A 16,687-nucleotide genomic window follows, 5' to 3' on the forward strand; every position below is an offset into this window, starting at 1 on the left:
CTCCTGGCCTCCCTGGTGGCCCTCTCTCCCGCCTCGCCCGCTCAGCACATGATCAGCTGCTCCATCTCCACGCGGGCGGCGGGCCAGTCGAATTGCTCCCTGGGCCCCACGGGGATGGAGGCCCTGGGGGGCCTGTGAGCCTGCGTGCTCGCAGCAGGGGTGGGGCTTGGTTCTGCAGAGGACAGCACAGATGCTGGAGGAAGCCTATTTGAGATATAAAGGGTGGGTAGGTGTACAGAGATGATAAAATAAATCCAGAGATGTATCCACTGATACCTGTGGAGGAGACAGAGAGAGAGAGGGATGATCTGCAGGCTCTGGAGGTTTTAAAGGATGATTTTAAAGCACTTATAAGTTTCCTGCTAAACACTGGAAAACGGATCCTCATCTCTGGGCCCCTACATACAGAAGGGGTGCTGAGAGATGGTCCAGACTGTTTGGGCTTCACACCTGTCTACAGGATTACTACCGCTTCTCTAGGAGTCCCCTACATCTCCAACTTAGATCTGTTCTGGGAGAGGCCTAGCCTACTGAAACGTGATGGTCTCCACCCAAATCAGCTGGGGGACAGGCTGCTCTCTGAGAACATGGCTTCTTCCCTCAGGGGCTGACATCCTGTTGAAAATTCTACCAATCCATCTCTCCTAGGTCCCGATCCTACTGACACATTGTACATAAATGGATCTGGTGGGATTTTTGACATAATAAATCAGTCTCCTTTGTAAAAGAGACATCTGTCTCAATAGGACTTCCCAGGTAAAATAAAGGTTTAATAAAATAAGAAGTCAGTTTTTAGTGATCCTCGTGTCTCTAGTAGTAGGCCTATAAACACGATTGCCCAATGCCTTGCTTTTACAAGATACTACAGTCAGTCACAGACCAAATGGAGGATCCATAGACAATTTGATTTCTGTGCCTCTAACAAAGTGTAGCGCGAGTCAGCCCCTCTATCCAGAGAATATATCAATGAAAATTCTGAACATCAGGTCCCTAGCTGGGAAAACGTTCCTCATCAACGATCTTATATGTGGACGTAAATTAGACAGTATTTTTCCAACTGAGACTTGGCTACATGAAAATGGGTCAGCAGTCCTTATTGAAGCCTCTCCTCCAAAGTCTAGTTTCTTCCAGTCTACTAGAAGTGGGGAAAAAAGGGGGAGGGACAGCGACCATAGCTATGGACGCTCTGAACTGCAGAAGCATATCACACAATCTATGATAAGATTATCATTACAGGCGATTTTAATCTGCATGTTGATAATGAGGGTGACTCGAAGGTCAGGGACTTTATAAACCTCTTGAACTCAATGGACTTCAGTCAGCACGTCACTGGACCCACTCACAAGGCCACACCCTTGACCTTGTGATCTCAAAGGGTCTCACGACTGTTGTATCTTCTATCAGTGACCAGTCCGTTTCTGAACACTTTTATATATTTTTTTTTACAGCACTGATACCCATCTCAGCACTGAAGTTGAGATTAACTTGGTTAAGAAACGCTGCCTGAACTCTGCAGCAGCCGATAACTTTGCAATAATGATGAACACACCCCCTGAAGTGGGGCTGTCACATGTAAATGACCTAGTGACCAATTTTAATGCCAAATTGAGCGCTTCCCTTGACTCTGTAGCAAATGCCAAGTCAGAAACCTAGGTGTTATGTTTGATTCAGATCTTAATTTGGAGGCCCATATTAAGAATGTGACTAAGACATCTTTTTATCACTTGAGAATCATTGCTAAAGTGAAACCTTTTCTCTCCCAGGCTGACATTGAAAGGTTAATGCATGCTTTTATCAGTAGCAGGTTGGATTACTGTAACACTCTCCTATCTGGTCTACCAAAGAAAGCTATTAGCCAACTCCAAATAGTACAAAAAGCTGCAGCACATGTCCTCACTAAGACCAGGAGGGCACACACTGCACTTGTTACTTGTCAGTTTTAGATTTTAAGATTATTTTATTAATCTATAAGTCATTACATAATCAAGCACCTAAATACATACCAAATATGCTTTAAGATATACACCCAGTAGGTCCCTCAGGTCCTCTGACACTGAGCTTTTAATGGTCCCTAGAGCCAGGACTAAGAGGCAGGTAATTTTTAAGCAAGATCTTAAAACACAATTTTTTAACATTGCTTTTACCACATAGTTTTACTTGTTTTAATATCTTTGTGCTCTTAATTTGAATTCTGTTTTATAGTTTTTATTCTATTTCACACTATCCTAAAATGCTTCTACTTTTATAGTTTCTTTTAAATCTGTTCTCACTGTGTTGGTATAATTTATGTTTTTATCCGTCTCTTTTTACGAATAGTGCTATATAAATAAAATGGCATTGACATCTGGAAAAAAGAACAATGACTTATTATTGATTTACATATTTATTGATGTATATATATATATTTATGGAGTATATTGATATAGTGGAGGAGGTTTGGATAGGCATAAGGATTGTGCAGGGGGATTGAATGGATTGCATGGGTGGTTGGGGTCTGGTTGGAAGGATTGAATGGTTATTGTTTGAGGGGGGGGGTTGCTGGTGCTGCTCTCAGTCAACTTCAGTCATCCTTTGGGATCTTTGAGGAGCAGGTCATGATCTTCCAGAGGCCGCTGAAGAATTTACGAACCCCCTTCTTCTTCTTCTTCATCATATTTTTCTTGTTGTTCACTTCCTCTGCAAAAATGATCTCTAAATTGAGTATTGTGTAGAGAAGAGAGAAGGAAAATTGTTTGATATGAAATATAGATCATATTATGATATATAGAAATAGATGCCCTAACACCCAAAATGTCTAACCTGCTGACTGCTGGACCGCAATGGCCTCCTTGATGGCCTCCTCAATGGCCTCCTTGATGGCCTCCTCAATGGCCTTGGAGATCTCCATGGCCTCCTTGATGGCCTCCACGATGACCTTTGGTATCTCAATGGCCACAATGACCTCCTCAATGGGTTTGGGGGCCACAATGTCCTCCTTGATGACCTCCTCAATGGTCTTGGGGATCTCAATGGCCTCCTTGATGACATCCTCGATGATGGTGGGGGCTTCAATAGCGTCCATGATGTTCCAGATGGCCTCAATGTACTCCATAATGACCCTGGGGGCCTCAATGACCTCCTCAAGGACCTTGGGGTTTTCATTTACCTCCTCCATGAACTCCTCAACCTCTTTGAAGGCCTCCTTAATGACCTCAAAGATCTCGTCAATGTCCTCGGGGTCCTCACTGGCCTCCTCAATGCCCATGGGGGTCTCAATGACCTCATCAATGGGCTTGGGGGCCACAATGTCCTCCGTGATGACCTCCTCAATGGGCTTATGGTCACCCTGTTTCTGGCCATTCACAAGCTCAATCGGCTTTTTCTGCAAGACAGGTTCAATGATGACAAAACTGTGTCAATGGATCAACTGGAATATATATATATATATAGCCTATATATATATTTTTTTTTTGTAAGATGATGTTACATAGTGTTAGGTTACCTCCTGCAAGTTGGAACCGTTTGAAGGAGAGGCCTCACCCATGGATTTATTATCCATATATTTAGAATCCATAGGGGCTCTGTTGAGACAGAGTGCAAGAAACAATTATTTTCTGCGCGCCACAGCTTCTGTTCCCCACTGTTTCCTCATTACATGTCTGGTCCGTAAACACTTTTGTTTTGTAGTGTGTTTGCCTTCTGTATAGTTTTTTCTGTACAGTAATGTTTTATATCGTTCCTTTACTCCTATTTTCTTAAATTTTCCTATTGTACAGCACATGGTTTATAAATAAAATGTACTTACCACTTACAGGTGGTGTTATATTTAAAAGTCTTCAAATATCTTCAAAAAGTCTTCAAATATGAATTGTAAACTTTAAATAAAAAGAAGTTCACATAGATTCAAAAATCAATCTACTTACTTCGACATATAATTGCATTTACAAGTTGCTGATTAATCGTGTTGTATAAGGATGCGGTTGTCCGTCAATGTGAAGTTAACTCTGAAACAATATTCAACTCTGTGGAATTAGCCTACTTATATAGAATTATATAGCCATTGTGATGTCAGACATTATTACGCGCACGGAAATCTGATGACTCTTGTGTGGTTGTCATGGTGATTTGAAATAACGTTACCATACGAACTAGCCTGATTCATAATAAGTCTGGCCCCTGTGTATATAAAAATTTGTATATATACAAATTTCAACATTGTACCCCTACTGTAGGCTACCGCCTGAACATCTTTCCAGATCACACTTATTCGGACGTAGCCTGTAACTTACATGTTTGCCAATTTATCAACGTGATGTTGCAGCCTACGTTCATCTTATGTGTTCCTATTTAAGGGAATAAGCATTAACAAACATGTCAAGCATAATAGGGCATTATTCTTTATTAGATGTTTGAAGTCATATTTCGACTCCGAATCCATGCTGTCCTGTTGCAAAATGTTCATGGTGCGCTTCTTGTAGATAGGGGTAAGAAAATGAACTTTCCCCTTATGTCCGCTAGGAATGCTGTTATGCAACATGATATTTACAAATAGGCCTATAGCCACAGCCAAATGTAACCCGGGAGTGTCTACGCGTTTCGCAGTTTAGCGATAACATTGAGTTTAGGGTTAAGGAAGACCCTAACCCCTAACCTTAACCCTAAACTCTATGGTGTTCTTGCTAAACGAAAAGTAATCTCGCAACCCGGTAGCCAACATGACGCAAAGTAGGCTAGTGCATGGCGAACTGGGCTAGCTAAGATTGGTCGCAGATGTCCTTGAGAGAGACCTTTATGGGAGGCTAGCTTGCAGCTCGTGTTTGCGTGTGTGTGGCGTGTGTGCGGTCAGCTGGCCCATCCAGTCCTACTAGCTGTTTGACGTGAAGGACGGACGAGAGGTCAAAAAAAGTAAGGGGAAGGGGAATGCCAGGGTAGATGAATGAAGGAAGGAAGCAAACAGACTCACTATGACATGCCAAGTACTAGCCTGCTTCAAGAGCTCCATCATCATCCCCGTCCCCAAGAAAGCAAGGACGACTACAGACCCATCACCCTGACCACTGTAGCAATAAAGGTTTTTAAGTGCCTTGTTCTGCAGCCTCTCAAATGCATCACAGACCCTCTCCTGGACCCCCTGCAGTCCGCCTACAGAGCCAACAGGTCAGTGGACGACGCAGTAAACATGGCCCTTCACTTCATTCTCCAACACCTGGTTGATAGACTTCAGCTCTGCTTTCAACACCATCTTCCCGTTCACTCTGGAGCATGCGCTTACCTGACCCCACCTGCAGGTAGACCACAGACTTCCTGTCTGACAGGAAGCAGCACGTGAAACTGGGCAAGCACATCTCTGACTCCATAGTCTCAACACCAAAACCATGTTACTGCATGCTGCAGATCTCTCTATGGTACTGGGACACTTCATGCAAAAATCTGGTGTTCAAATCCTGGCAATTCATTGGTAGCGCCGGAATCCCGGCGACACCAGTCAGTAACGACTTTCGCAATCAGGCGTTCCCACCCATAGATATTCCCTAACCTGGGCTAGTGTCTCTCGTTTGCTGCTATGACCTGTCACTCTTTCAATTTTGACCCATCGATATGCCAACAGAACACCTGCTTGGGCGGCGAAGTGGCACAGACTCTATTATGTAGTATGCAGAGCGCAGCAATTCAATGTAATATTTGAGTCTGGAGAGAGACTACCATCAGTACAGGCTCTCACCAAGGCTGTTTTCTTTCCCCTCTAATCTTAGCAATGTCACCATTAGCAGGCACAATGTTAGGCAATTATTGATAGGAACTCACCCAACAGCCCTTGAGACACCGATTAAGTTCCCATCTTTTCAAGTGGCCCAGCTCAGGATTTGAACCAGCAACCTTTCAGCCACCGGTCTGATCCTAACTGTACTGCCCCAAAGACCAAAGGAGGACAGGAGCAGAGGAGAGCAGAGGAGATTGACCCCAGGTGGACATCAAGTTCAAGTTTCAAGTTCAAGTTTTCTATTTGACACTTGTATGGCAGTTAAAAACTGAAATGCATGAGTATTTTACAAGAATATTTACATTAAACCTAGGCTAACTCAAATTACCAATAGAACAAACATTCAATATTTAAAATGGTCATTCAAGATTTTTGTCAGGGAGGGGATGGGAGACATCCTGTGTCTTTCAGTTCTGGTCCTGGGTGTCTGCAGGTGTGCTTCATGTCTGGTGTGCCGACCGGACACCTGGGCTCTGAAGGGGGGGAGCCAGTTCTTGAAGGGGGAGTTCAGGAGGCTCAGTGCAAAGTCCCTACAGAGTAACTTTCTTCTCTCATGGAGGGTGGGGAGAAAGAGGGTTTGGAGAGAGTTTGGAGAGCGTCCTGGTAGCCAGAGTATGACATCTTGTGTGACCGGCTGAGCTGTCAGTCATGATCATCCTGAGCTCTCCCGTCTAGTTCAGCCAACCAATAACTCATCTCTTGTATGATTCAAATAAGCATCCGCTGGCTACCCCATGAGGGCCAAATATACGTATATAAGATGAAGAACACACCTGTAAGTGGTAAGTACATTTTATTGATAAACCATGTGCTGTACAATAGGAAAATTGAAGAAAATAGGAGTAAAGGAACAATATAAAACATTAAAAAACTATACAGAAGGCAAACACACTACAAAACAAAATTGTTTACGGACCAGACATGTAATGAGGAGGCAGTGGGGAACAGAAGCTGTGGTGCGCAGAGCAAGACTATAACATGCTACTGGCTGTTACACAAGCAGGCTCTGCTCTGACCAAACGAGACTAGATCCCATGGCTGCAGACAACGTCCATGCCGCTAGCTCTGAGTAAGAGGATGTCGGTTAGGCTGTAAAATAGGTGTGGTTTAAGGCCACTAGAATGTAGTGATTTGAACCTGTCTCCCCAACCTTAAACATGGTCCCAACCCTGTTCTGTCCTCTGCAGGAATAAGACCTAGTCTCAACCCGGCCCCAGTGAACAGGTGGCCATTGCTTCAGTCAACTGAATTGATGGTGGTGGATTTGCAGCGGCCGGGGTATTCTCTTACAGCACAGACGGACGAACAGAGTGGACGGATGGAGGGAGGGATGGAGGGATGGATGGATGGATGGAGGGAGGGATGGATGGAGGGATGGATGGACAGAGGGGCAGCTGGGCCTGCTTGTCTCTGCTCTGAGGGGTTGTGTTGTATCTTTCAACAAGGGTTCTCTTGTTGGACAGTGGCGTGGATTCAGGTGAGCGTGGGTCCCTAGTTGACGACCCCTCCCATTCTCGGGGCTCCCCACGCCTCGACACGGTCCCCAGAGGCCGCGACCAGGTGTCCTGCTCTCACGCTCACCTGAGACAGAGAGACAAAGAGCATCAGAATGAGGAAGAGGGAGAGAGGTGAGGCCAATAAAATGTCCTAAATATTTGAGTGTCTTTTAGACTGAAAGAAGAAAGAGACTCCATTGACGCTAGCCCGGTGGCGCAGCGTGCACAGTGTCCTCGGGGGCCAGCAAGGTACAGTAGGTGCACCTGTAAGAAGAGAAGACCACGTTAGCAGAGCAGGCGGGGCTTGACATGTGGCTGCAGAGGACGATGATAAAATAAATCCAGAGATGTATCCACTGATACCTGTGGAGGAGACGGAGAGAGAGAGGGATGAGAAGGACCTACCATAGCTGTCAGGTCTGGGGGCGTCATTGGGGTCCTGATTCAGAAGGACAGGTAGTCCAACCTGCTGGCCAGCATCTCTCCTCACTGACCCCGCCTCTTCTCCCTCCACAGTGACCTGCGGCTTGTGTGTTTAGCTATTTTTGTTGTCATCTGCATCACCTTGTAGCGGCTGAGCTCGAGCAAGGTCGCAGGGAAAGAAAGATATCGCAGCAAGCTCAGCAAGCACACTATTGTGTCACGTACCAATTAGCCCACATAATAATGATCAAATCACTCCAAAAGGGATTTAATATGGTTCAAATATGCAACATTGGACGACTTTCATTCATAAACACATCATGGGATAACGATTCAGTCTCGCACGTCACAAACATTCATCTCAAATGCCCCCTCCCACATCCACCCCCCCCCCCCCCTCCACCCCCCCGACTTGGTAGAGTCCGAAGCAGAACATCATGGCGATTGAGGGTAAGCACACCGTCACAGGTGTCCTTCTGTACTCGTATAACTTGCATGGAATGGATGAATAATACTTAGGAACAAACGCTGTTTGCTCACCCAGTGTTTGAGATAGATTCACTGTGTTTAGCCTATCCGGCATGTCCCGTCAGGTTAGAGTGGGCTCCGCGCCGCGGTCGAGGGACTGGATGCTGAACAGCCGCACCGATGCAGGAATGTTGTGGTACCTTCTTGGGATGCGAGCCACTTTATTGGACCGCGGGAACTGGCGCTGGATGGACAGCGGCCGATTAGATTCGGATACAATATTTAAGTCGGAACGTGTAGGCTACACAGGAACTTGTGCAAATATTCACCGACAGTTTTAGTCTGTATGTTTAAGATAATAGGCTACAGCGCTAGAGTTTAAATGATAGCTAAAAGCAGGCTAACGAAAGTGAGATATGGGACACTAAGGACTGTTGTCATCATCAGATTACCGACAAAGGTAGCTGTACTTTGGCAGCTTGCCCTTCCGAGGACAAAGTACATGCTAGTCTCTGCGCATTTCATTAGTCCGTAGCCCTTGTTTATCTACTGTCAAAGCCTTTCTGTGATTGACATACTGACTTCCTCACACGTTCGTTACGTCACACTTTGCTGGGGGCGGTGACACTGGCCTCATGGCCACCTATAAATATATTATATCATCCCATTTAGTCTGCAGCAGGTGAGGCATACGCAGAGGGGGGAATGCATTCATTATTTTATTTCGTAGGCTAATGTGAAAAAACAAACAAACAAAAAAACCTTTTTGGGAGCAACCCTAATTAAGGAGTAGCCTGGTATGACCTTTGTGTGACAACGTAGAGGTTACATTCAGTACCATGTCCTTGCCGTGATACCATTTGCTTTCCCCCTTTACTCACACACTGTTGGGGTTCATTTCAAGTCAAGCAGCCCTGCCTCCATTACTCAGTATAACCACTCAGAATATTAAGTCCTACATAGCATTGAGCCAAATCTGTGTGTGTGTGTGTGCGCGCGCGTGCATGCATTTGTGAATGTGTCTTTTATGTGTTCACGCATGTACACACACATGTTTATGTTTTGAGAGTTTCAGAGGGGTTGGATGGGACTTAAGTACAGTATAGCACTACGTACACAGTGGTTCCTGGCGGTTTTGTGCCATACTGCACAAGAGATGCTCACAGACAGCCTTTTTAACCCTTTGGGCAGCGCTACATTTCATAATAGGACAGCATCTCCATGATTTATAATGAAACACTTGATATCTCAGTTGTTTAGTTGTAGCTTGGTAGGCTGCCCTGCATAGACATCTGCCTCTCCCGTCCCTATTGTGGGGCCCGAGGACGCACCATATGGCGCTGTGAGCACAGAGCGGTATTTTCTCCCTTGACCCCGCCCCCCTAACACTTCATCTTTACTTCATAGGAGGGGGGAGGAGCTGTGGCGTGCATGAGCTCATCTGCGCCAGAAGAGGTAAGGTCACAGTCTGTCGGGATGTACGTACGGTGTCCGTCTGTCTGTGTCCTGTATTCGTGTGCTTGTGTGACCATGCATATTACTATGCATCTATCTCAGTTTAAAAGGTGTGTTTGAGGACAGATATACTAGCTATACTGTAGCAACAGATTGTGAATTCAATATCTGTGTGTTAATTATGAATGGCATATCAAGTTTTGGTGCACTTCTCGCAGCAAAGGCAAGAGTGGCATTGTTTATTTACTGGTGGGGGTTTTGTTTCATTTAGGGGAGAGACCTTTGTGTAACCAGCCTTTCCAGATTAGTTACACTTAAACCCTTGTCCTAAATATCCCGAATGACAGGTAAACAAACATTTCCGCCATTATGACTATTTTCAATTTTGATGTATACAGTAGGTAAGAAATATGAGAATGTTGATAGTGAATGTTTTCTCAGTCAGTTCATATACTGCAAGTTACGAAGGACATGAACCCCACATCTTGAGTACACACGGGTTAGGGCTAGGATGGTTAGGGTTAGGTTTAGGTGAGGTTTACTCACTTCACTGTTCAGTCTGTGGTATGTTGACCTGACTGAAACGGATGTACTGTAGCCCTCTGAGGCTAAAGAGTTTAGCGCACGCACACACACACACACACACACACACACACACACACACACACACACACACACACACACACACACACACACGCACACACCACTTCAGTTGAAAGGATCTTGCCTTCTTCCAGTGAGAGGAGAAGGCAACGGGACATGGTCGGCTCTGGGAGCCGGTGACTGCAACGCTTGGCTGGCTTGTGTTGTGTAAGAAAGGCATCAGGTTACCGCAGCCGTCTGAATAATTCAGGTGCAGCTGACAGATACGAGGGCTAGCCTATGAACCAGCACCACACTCAAGGGGTATAAGCTATTTTTTTGGACGTGAGGCGACTATACATCTTGCTGTATGGGAGCTAATTGGACTCCATCAGCAGAAGTGACAGTGAGGAAGGAGAGGTAGCTGTGGTATGAACTGTCTGCCACTCACAGCAGTGAGACCTTTTTCCATGCTGGCTTTTTCATCCTCAAAGGACCTGCTGCTATTTCAAGGGATCTGCTCTTTCAAGAGTAGTGAATCATTTTGAGACAACTTGAATGGAATTCAGTCAGGGGACTAAGGTGAGGACTGAGGTGTGACCGGTCAAGATATCGTTCTCTCACCTCTCTCTCTTTCTTTCACTCTCTGTTGGTCTCTGGATATCTGTCTATCAGTTCGATGTCGGTCTGCAGTATAAGCTCTCCTAAGACCCAGTGGTCTGTCTGTTGCCATGGTGAGAACAGATCTAGTCCACGATAAAAGGTTTACTCTTCGGTCAGACTAACTGGAGTTCCTGTCCTCAGGAGACATGGCCCACTGTGTAACGTCGTGCTGCTTATTTAGCCCTCCGGCAATATCGTTTTTTCTCATTTTGTTCATCACCCACACACAAACTCTCGATAGCTATTGAGGCCTGTTGTCACTGTGAGTACATATTAGTTCTTATATTAGACTCTTTCTGTGACATGGTCTGTGTTGAGTACTCAATGTGAAAACCTCTTAGTCCTCTGACAGATATATAAAAACTGAAATATCAACACATTCCCGGGTATATGGAGCCTGTACGTGTAGCCGGTATCCAGTAATAGACCCATTTATATGCTCTCCTGCACCTTTAGTTGGACTTCTACTGTAATAGGCGCGTAGGCCGGTCGACCAACTGTGTCTAGTTGGTCTCAATGTGTCGTTACATCTGCATTTCAGAGAGCCATGGTTCCTCTGAGGCCCCAATAAAAATAGCTCAGCAAGAACACGCAGCTGCTTACGGTACATGGAGCGCTGTTGGCCTACATAGCCGTGACTGCCGAGCGTTTGAAGTGAAATATCACGCTGTCCTCTGTGTAAAGTGCACATTGTTACCTTTGTGTCTGCTTTTGTCCCCTTTCTTTTTTTTTCTTTCTTTCTTTCTTTTTCTTTCTTTCTTTCTTTCTTTCTTTCTTTCTTTCTTTCTTTCTTTCTTTCTTTCTTTCTTTCTTTCTTTCTTTCTTTCTTTCTTTCTTTCTTTCTTTCTTTCTTTCTTTCTTTCTTTCTCTCTCTCTCTCTCTCTCTCTCTCTCCTTCCTTCCTTCCTTCCTTCCTTACGTTCCTTCCTTTCTCTCTCTCTCTCTCTGTCTGTCGGTGTCCTTCTCTCTACCTCTGTCCTTCTCCTCAGTGTCTCCTGAGCTGCTGGGCGTCCTGTCCTCCGTTGCAGCGTTCATGGCCCTGATGGCTCTCTGTTTTCTTTACCTCAGCAACAAGCTGTCAGTGGAGAGCGCCAGCAGTCTGTCACGCCTCGACGACTATAAAAACCACCAGCAAGGTAAATGTTCCAGTCTTACCCATACATGATGACAATTCCAGTCTATTGATTTGGGTGTCTGGTCTGACTGTGACATCTTGATTTGTATTTTCATACTGAAGGACGTGATTATTTTTAGCATATGGACATTTGTGTAACTGTGAAAGCTCAGTTGGACACCACCCGACAGCAATGTCCACACACACCGGACACACACACACACACACACACACACACACACACACACACACACACACTGATGAACCAAATGTCGCCAGCAGAGAGATGAGATAATATAACCGGGCAGGCGTATCGAGCGGAGACCCCAGAGGAGACATGGCCTTCTTCAAGAGCTTCCAGCAGAGCCTGCCGTCCGTCAACATCTCGTCCATCTTCGACTCGGTCAGCAGCCGCGTGGATGACCTGGCCAACGCCGTGAGCGACGCCACCTACACGGTCAGCGACCAGCTCTCGGAGCAGGTCAGCACCATGATGCACAAGGTCCAGGAGGAGGACGGGGGGGAGGAGGGGGACGCCGGGGCCCAAGAGGGGGGCGGCACGGACCACGGCTCCAGGAGGAACCAGGCCGGCGACCCCGCAGAAGGAGACTACGTCCCGAGCCAGCTGGAATGGGAGTGGAGAGATGGATGCTGGAGAGTCAAAAAAACGGGTTCGAGTAACGACGTCGAGGAGGAGAAAGAGCAGAAGGAGAAGAAGGAGAAGAAGGAGAAGAAGGAGAAAAAAGAGAAGAAGGTCATACAAGAGGAGGAGGAGGAAGAGGAGGAGGAGGAGGAAGGGGAACATGCGCGCTCCTCCAAAAGCAGCTCTCGGAAAACCGGGGAAAAGTCCCAGAAGGCCCAGCGGGAGACCGTGGAGGAAGAGTCGGCGGACGAGGACGTCGGTTCCTCCTCTCTTGAAGAGACGCGCTCCGGACAGAAGAAGGAGGGCCGCGGCGAAGAGGCGGCCGACAGAACCCTTCCGGACGAAAGCGGCGCCCGGCGGTCGCCCCGCCCCCCGGAGCAGACGAGGCCGTCGAAGAAACAGAGGGGGAGAGCCGAGGTGGAAGAGGAGGAGTCGGCCTCCGAGAAGGAGGAGAGCCCCGAAAGAGAGGCGGAGGAGAAGGAGGACGAGTCCCCGTCCTCTCCGACTCCGGACAGGGCGAAGAAAAAGAAGAAGAAGAACGACAAGAAGAACGACAAGAAGAACGACAAGAAGAGCGCCAAGAACGGCGGCAAAGGCTCCAGGGAGGAGTCGAAGAAGTCGGAGAAAGCGACGGAGAGGGAGAGAAGGAGGGACAGCAAGAAAGGCAAGAAGAAGAAAGGCGATAAAGGTCAGAGGATGTTTTGACTACGTCTCTGGGCTCTGAGTCTCTCTCACTCTTCTGTCCTCCTGGTTCTCTCAATCTCCCCTGCGTGGCTATGAACGTCCATCCAGCTGTAGTTGAAACAATGAAACGCTTTTATTCGTGACTTTCTCCCTCTGTGTGCCTCTCCTTTTCCTGTCTGCTGTGGCAATGTGTGTTTTGAAAGCTGTGAAAGTGGGAACCTTTGAGGGTTTATAGGGGAGCCATGATGTTTATAGGCACCACACAACACCCTGTAATCTTAGGCCTGCTGGAGGACCTGCGGTGTGTGTGTGTTTGTGTGTGTCTGAGCATCTCTCTGTCTCTTAACAACCCCCAGAAAAGCCGTGTCCAGAGGGGGGCTCGTCCAAGAGCGAGGAGGAGAGGGCAGGGAGGGGGTCCGCGGCCTCGGCCCAGAAGCACAGGAGCTCCGTCTGGGACAAGAGGCAGGACCACACCTCGGAAAACGAGGGCTACAGCAGCGAGGCCTCCACCGAACACGGTGAGACACACACATGCGCACACACACACACCTTAGGTTTGTGCTTTTTTTTTTTTACAAACGAACGTGCTCCATTGGTCGTAGTCTGTTCGGTGTTAGTCTGGCTCAATGGATGTAGGGTTTTGAGATCTGTCACTCAATTCCAGTGGCACCAATCAGATTCAATCCCCCGATGCTATTTTGCAAGGGCACCGTTGGGGAAAAAACTTAGCACCGCCTAAGACGATTGTGATTGGTTTAAAGATACAGCATTTCCCCCCCTATCTCAGAATGATGAGTTGCAGATAGACCCATCACTAGTCTGGTGTTAATCCCCTATCTCTGCCCTGAACACAGCCAACAGCATCCAGCGGATCCGGAGGGACTCTCCCCTCAACGAGCTGCTGCAGCCGCCCCCCTACCAGGACCGGGACGGTCCGGCCCGCGTGTCCCGCTCGCGCTCGGGCGCCGGCAGGGGGCGCGGGGGCCGGTCCCCGGAGGGCAGCGACGCGTCCAGGCGCTCCAGCGAGGCGAGCGGCGACGAGGACACGGAGAGCTTCCTCAACAAGGGCTACGAGGAGGACGTGCCCAGCGACAGCACCGCCGTTCTGGGCCCGGAGGTGAGCGCTGACCGGTGCCGCCCGGTCCAAACCTGGTCCTAACAGCTCGGTCTCCTCCCTCACCGGTCAATACAAATCACATAAATACATGATAAAGTGCGAAAATGTTGAGTATTTCCGCACTTTATCATGTATTTATGTGATTCGTATTGATGTTATGTCAAGCAAGTTTCCCCCTGTGAGATAATAAAGTCACCCTTGACCTCCGACCTCTACCCCCCCCACAATCAGGACGACCCGGCGGCCCGTCTGCACAAGGCGTACGAGCCGGAGCCCCTGGCCAAGTACGGCACGCTGGACGTGGCCTTCGAGTACGACTCGGGCGAGCAGTGGCTGGCCGTCACCGTCACGGCGGCCACCGACATCCCCGCCCTCAAGCAGACGGGCAACATCTCCTGGCAGGTGCACCTGGTGCTGCTTCCCACCAAGAAGCAGCGCGCCAAGACCGGCGTTCAGAAGGGCCCGTGCCCCGTGTTCACCGAGACCTTCCGCTTCTCCCGGGTGGAGCAGGAGGCGCTGGCCGACTACGCCGTGCGTTTCCGCCTCTACAGCGTCCGGCGCATGAAGAAGGAGAAGGTCCTGGGCGAGAAGGTCTTCTACCTGACCAAGCTCAACCTGCAGGGCAAGATGGCGCTGCCCGTCACCCTCGAGCCCGGCACCACGCTAACGGTGAGGAGGACCCCCCCCCCTCCGGGGGTTGGCCAGTGTGTGCCTGATATAAACAGTATGATACACACATAGCATTATTGACCACAATGCCAGCAACATAGATCCTAATAGTATCAAAAACATAATATTCCTGTATTAGACTGACTCTTTAGACAGTGCTTATTAGCTGCCTTCTGAATCCTACAGGGTTACCACTAAGTCAAACCACGAATTTCCCAAAATCACCAAGTAGCTAGAAATGACATAGGAGTGCGACTTCTACTGCTAGACGTGGTAGTAGTCCAAGACACGCCGAAATCTGAAACCTTTCAAATCCCAAATTATATGACACTCAATTAAAGGTTAAATGTAAAATAAATGAATTTCGGAGTACCCTGGACTACTTTTTCTCAGTAGTACTAGTTCTTCCGTGTCTCTGCCTGTGTTTTTTAACGGTACAGTGACTCTGTGTGCGTGTTCGGTTGTCCCCCCCCGGTGGCAGGGCTGCGGCTCTCTGGTCAGCGTGTCGCGCAGCGCCGGGGCCCTGTCCTACCGCTCCACGGGCGACTCGTCCTCGCCGGAGATCCTCCTGGGGCTCATCTACAACGCCGCCACGGGACGACTCTCCGCCGAGGTCATCGAGGGCAGCCACTTCAAAAACAGCGCCTCAGACAAGCCGACCAGTGAGTGCGGCGGCTCCCCCCCGCTCGCCACACTAACCCCGCTTGATTATGCGACGTTGGAGATTGTTGGAATTCGCGTCGTGCTTCTCTTGCGTCGATCAGGCAATTTCTACAACAATCTGCTCTCAGACTGATTTTTTCTCCTTTTTTTCTCCTCCTTTTCCCCCTGTCCTCTGTCCTGTCCTCTGTCCTGTCCCCTGTCCTGTCCCCTGTGTGTTCTGTGTTGTTGTGCCAGACGGTCTGTTTTGTTGTATAAAACAGTTCATAGGCGGACAGCTCTATATCATGAGAGGTGAGGACTCGCTGCTAATAAACCGTATGTCAAATCCGTGCGTCTACAGACTTTATTTCATAGGAGCGTTTAGCATGAGCGCTCCACTCTTTCCCGTTTCTGCTATTTCGCCGTTATGTAACGCAATTCACGCTACGTCAAGGCTCTGTCCCATCGGGTCGTCGGGGTCGTCGTAGCCACGCACATCCACTAGGTGGCAGCTTCTCACCAACATTCTCTCTCTCTCCCTCCTCCCCCAGACACCTATGTGAAGCTGACCATGCTCGACTCCAAGGGCAAGGAGATGTCCAAGTGCAAGACGGCGGTGTGCCGCGGCCAGCCCAACCCCACCTACAAGGAGACCTTCGTGTTCCAGGTGGCCCTGTTCCAGCTGTCCGAGGTGTCCCTGCTGGTGTCGGTGTTCTGCCGGCGCAGCAGCATGAAGCCTCGGGAGAAGCTGGGTTGTGTGTCGCTGGGCCTGAACAGCTCCGGAGAGGAGCAGCAGGCCCACTGGGCCCAGATGAAGGAGGCCGAGGGCCAGCAGGTGTGCCACTGGCACGCGCTCACCGACACGTAAGACGACGACGACCCCCCCCCCAACCGGGGTGGGGGCGGGGGAGGAAGGACGAGCGTGGGCGTGCGGTTCCGGCGCCACCTCTGGGAGAGCAGAGACCGGACTTTAGGGGGGGGGGGGGGGTTCT

At 48.6% G+C, this 16,687-nt stretch overlaps 1 protein-coding gene across 1 annotated transcript; it reads left to right on the top strand.

Annotated features, from left to right (window-relative positions):
* Positions 1-12,277: 12,277 nt before the first annotated feature.
* Positions 12,278-16,563, top strand: LOC311322005 (synaptotagmin-14-like; the record flags this gene model as incomplete). The annotated part of the gene is made up of 8 exons (XM_084454017.1): positions 12,278-12,598; positions 12,788-13,271; positions 13,624-13,785; positions 14,122-14,384; positions 14,616-15,053; positions 15,535-15,715; positions 15,951-16,007; positions 16,247-16,563. 8 exons carry the CDS (start codon positions 12,278-12,280, stop codon positions 16,561-16,563), a joined length of 2,223 nt encoding a protein of 740 aa, XP_084310143.1.
* Between the last annotated feature and the right edge of the window lie 124 nt (positions 16,564-16,687).

Source organism: Borostomias antarcticus (assembly GCF_949987555.1).
Source record: "Borostomias antarcticus genome assembly, chromosome: 19".
Lineage (NCBI taxonomy): Eukaryota > Metazoa > Chordata > Actinopteri > Stomiiformes > Stomiidae > Borostomias > Borostomias antarcticus.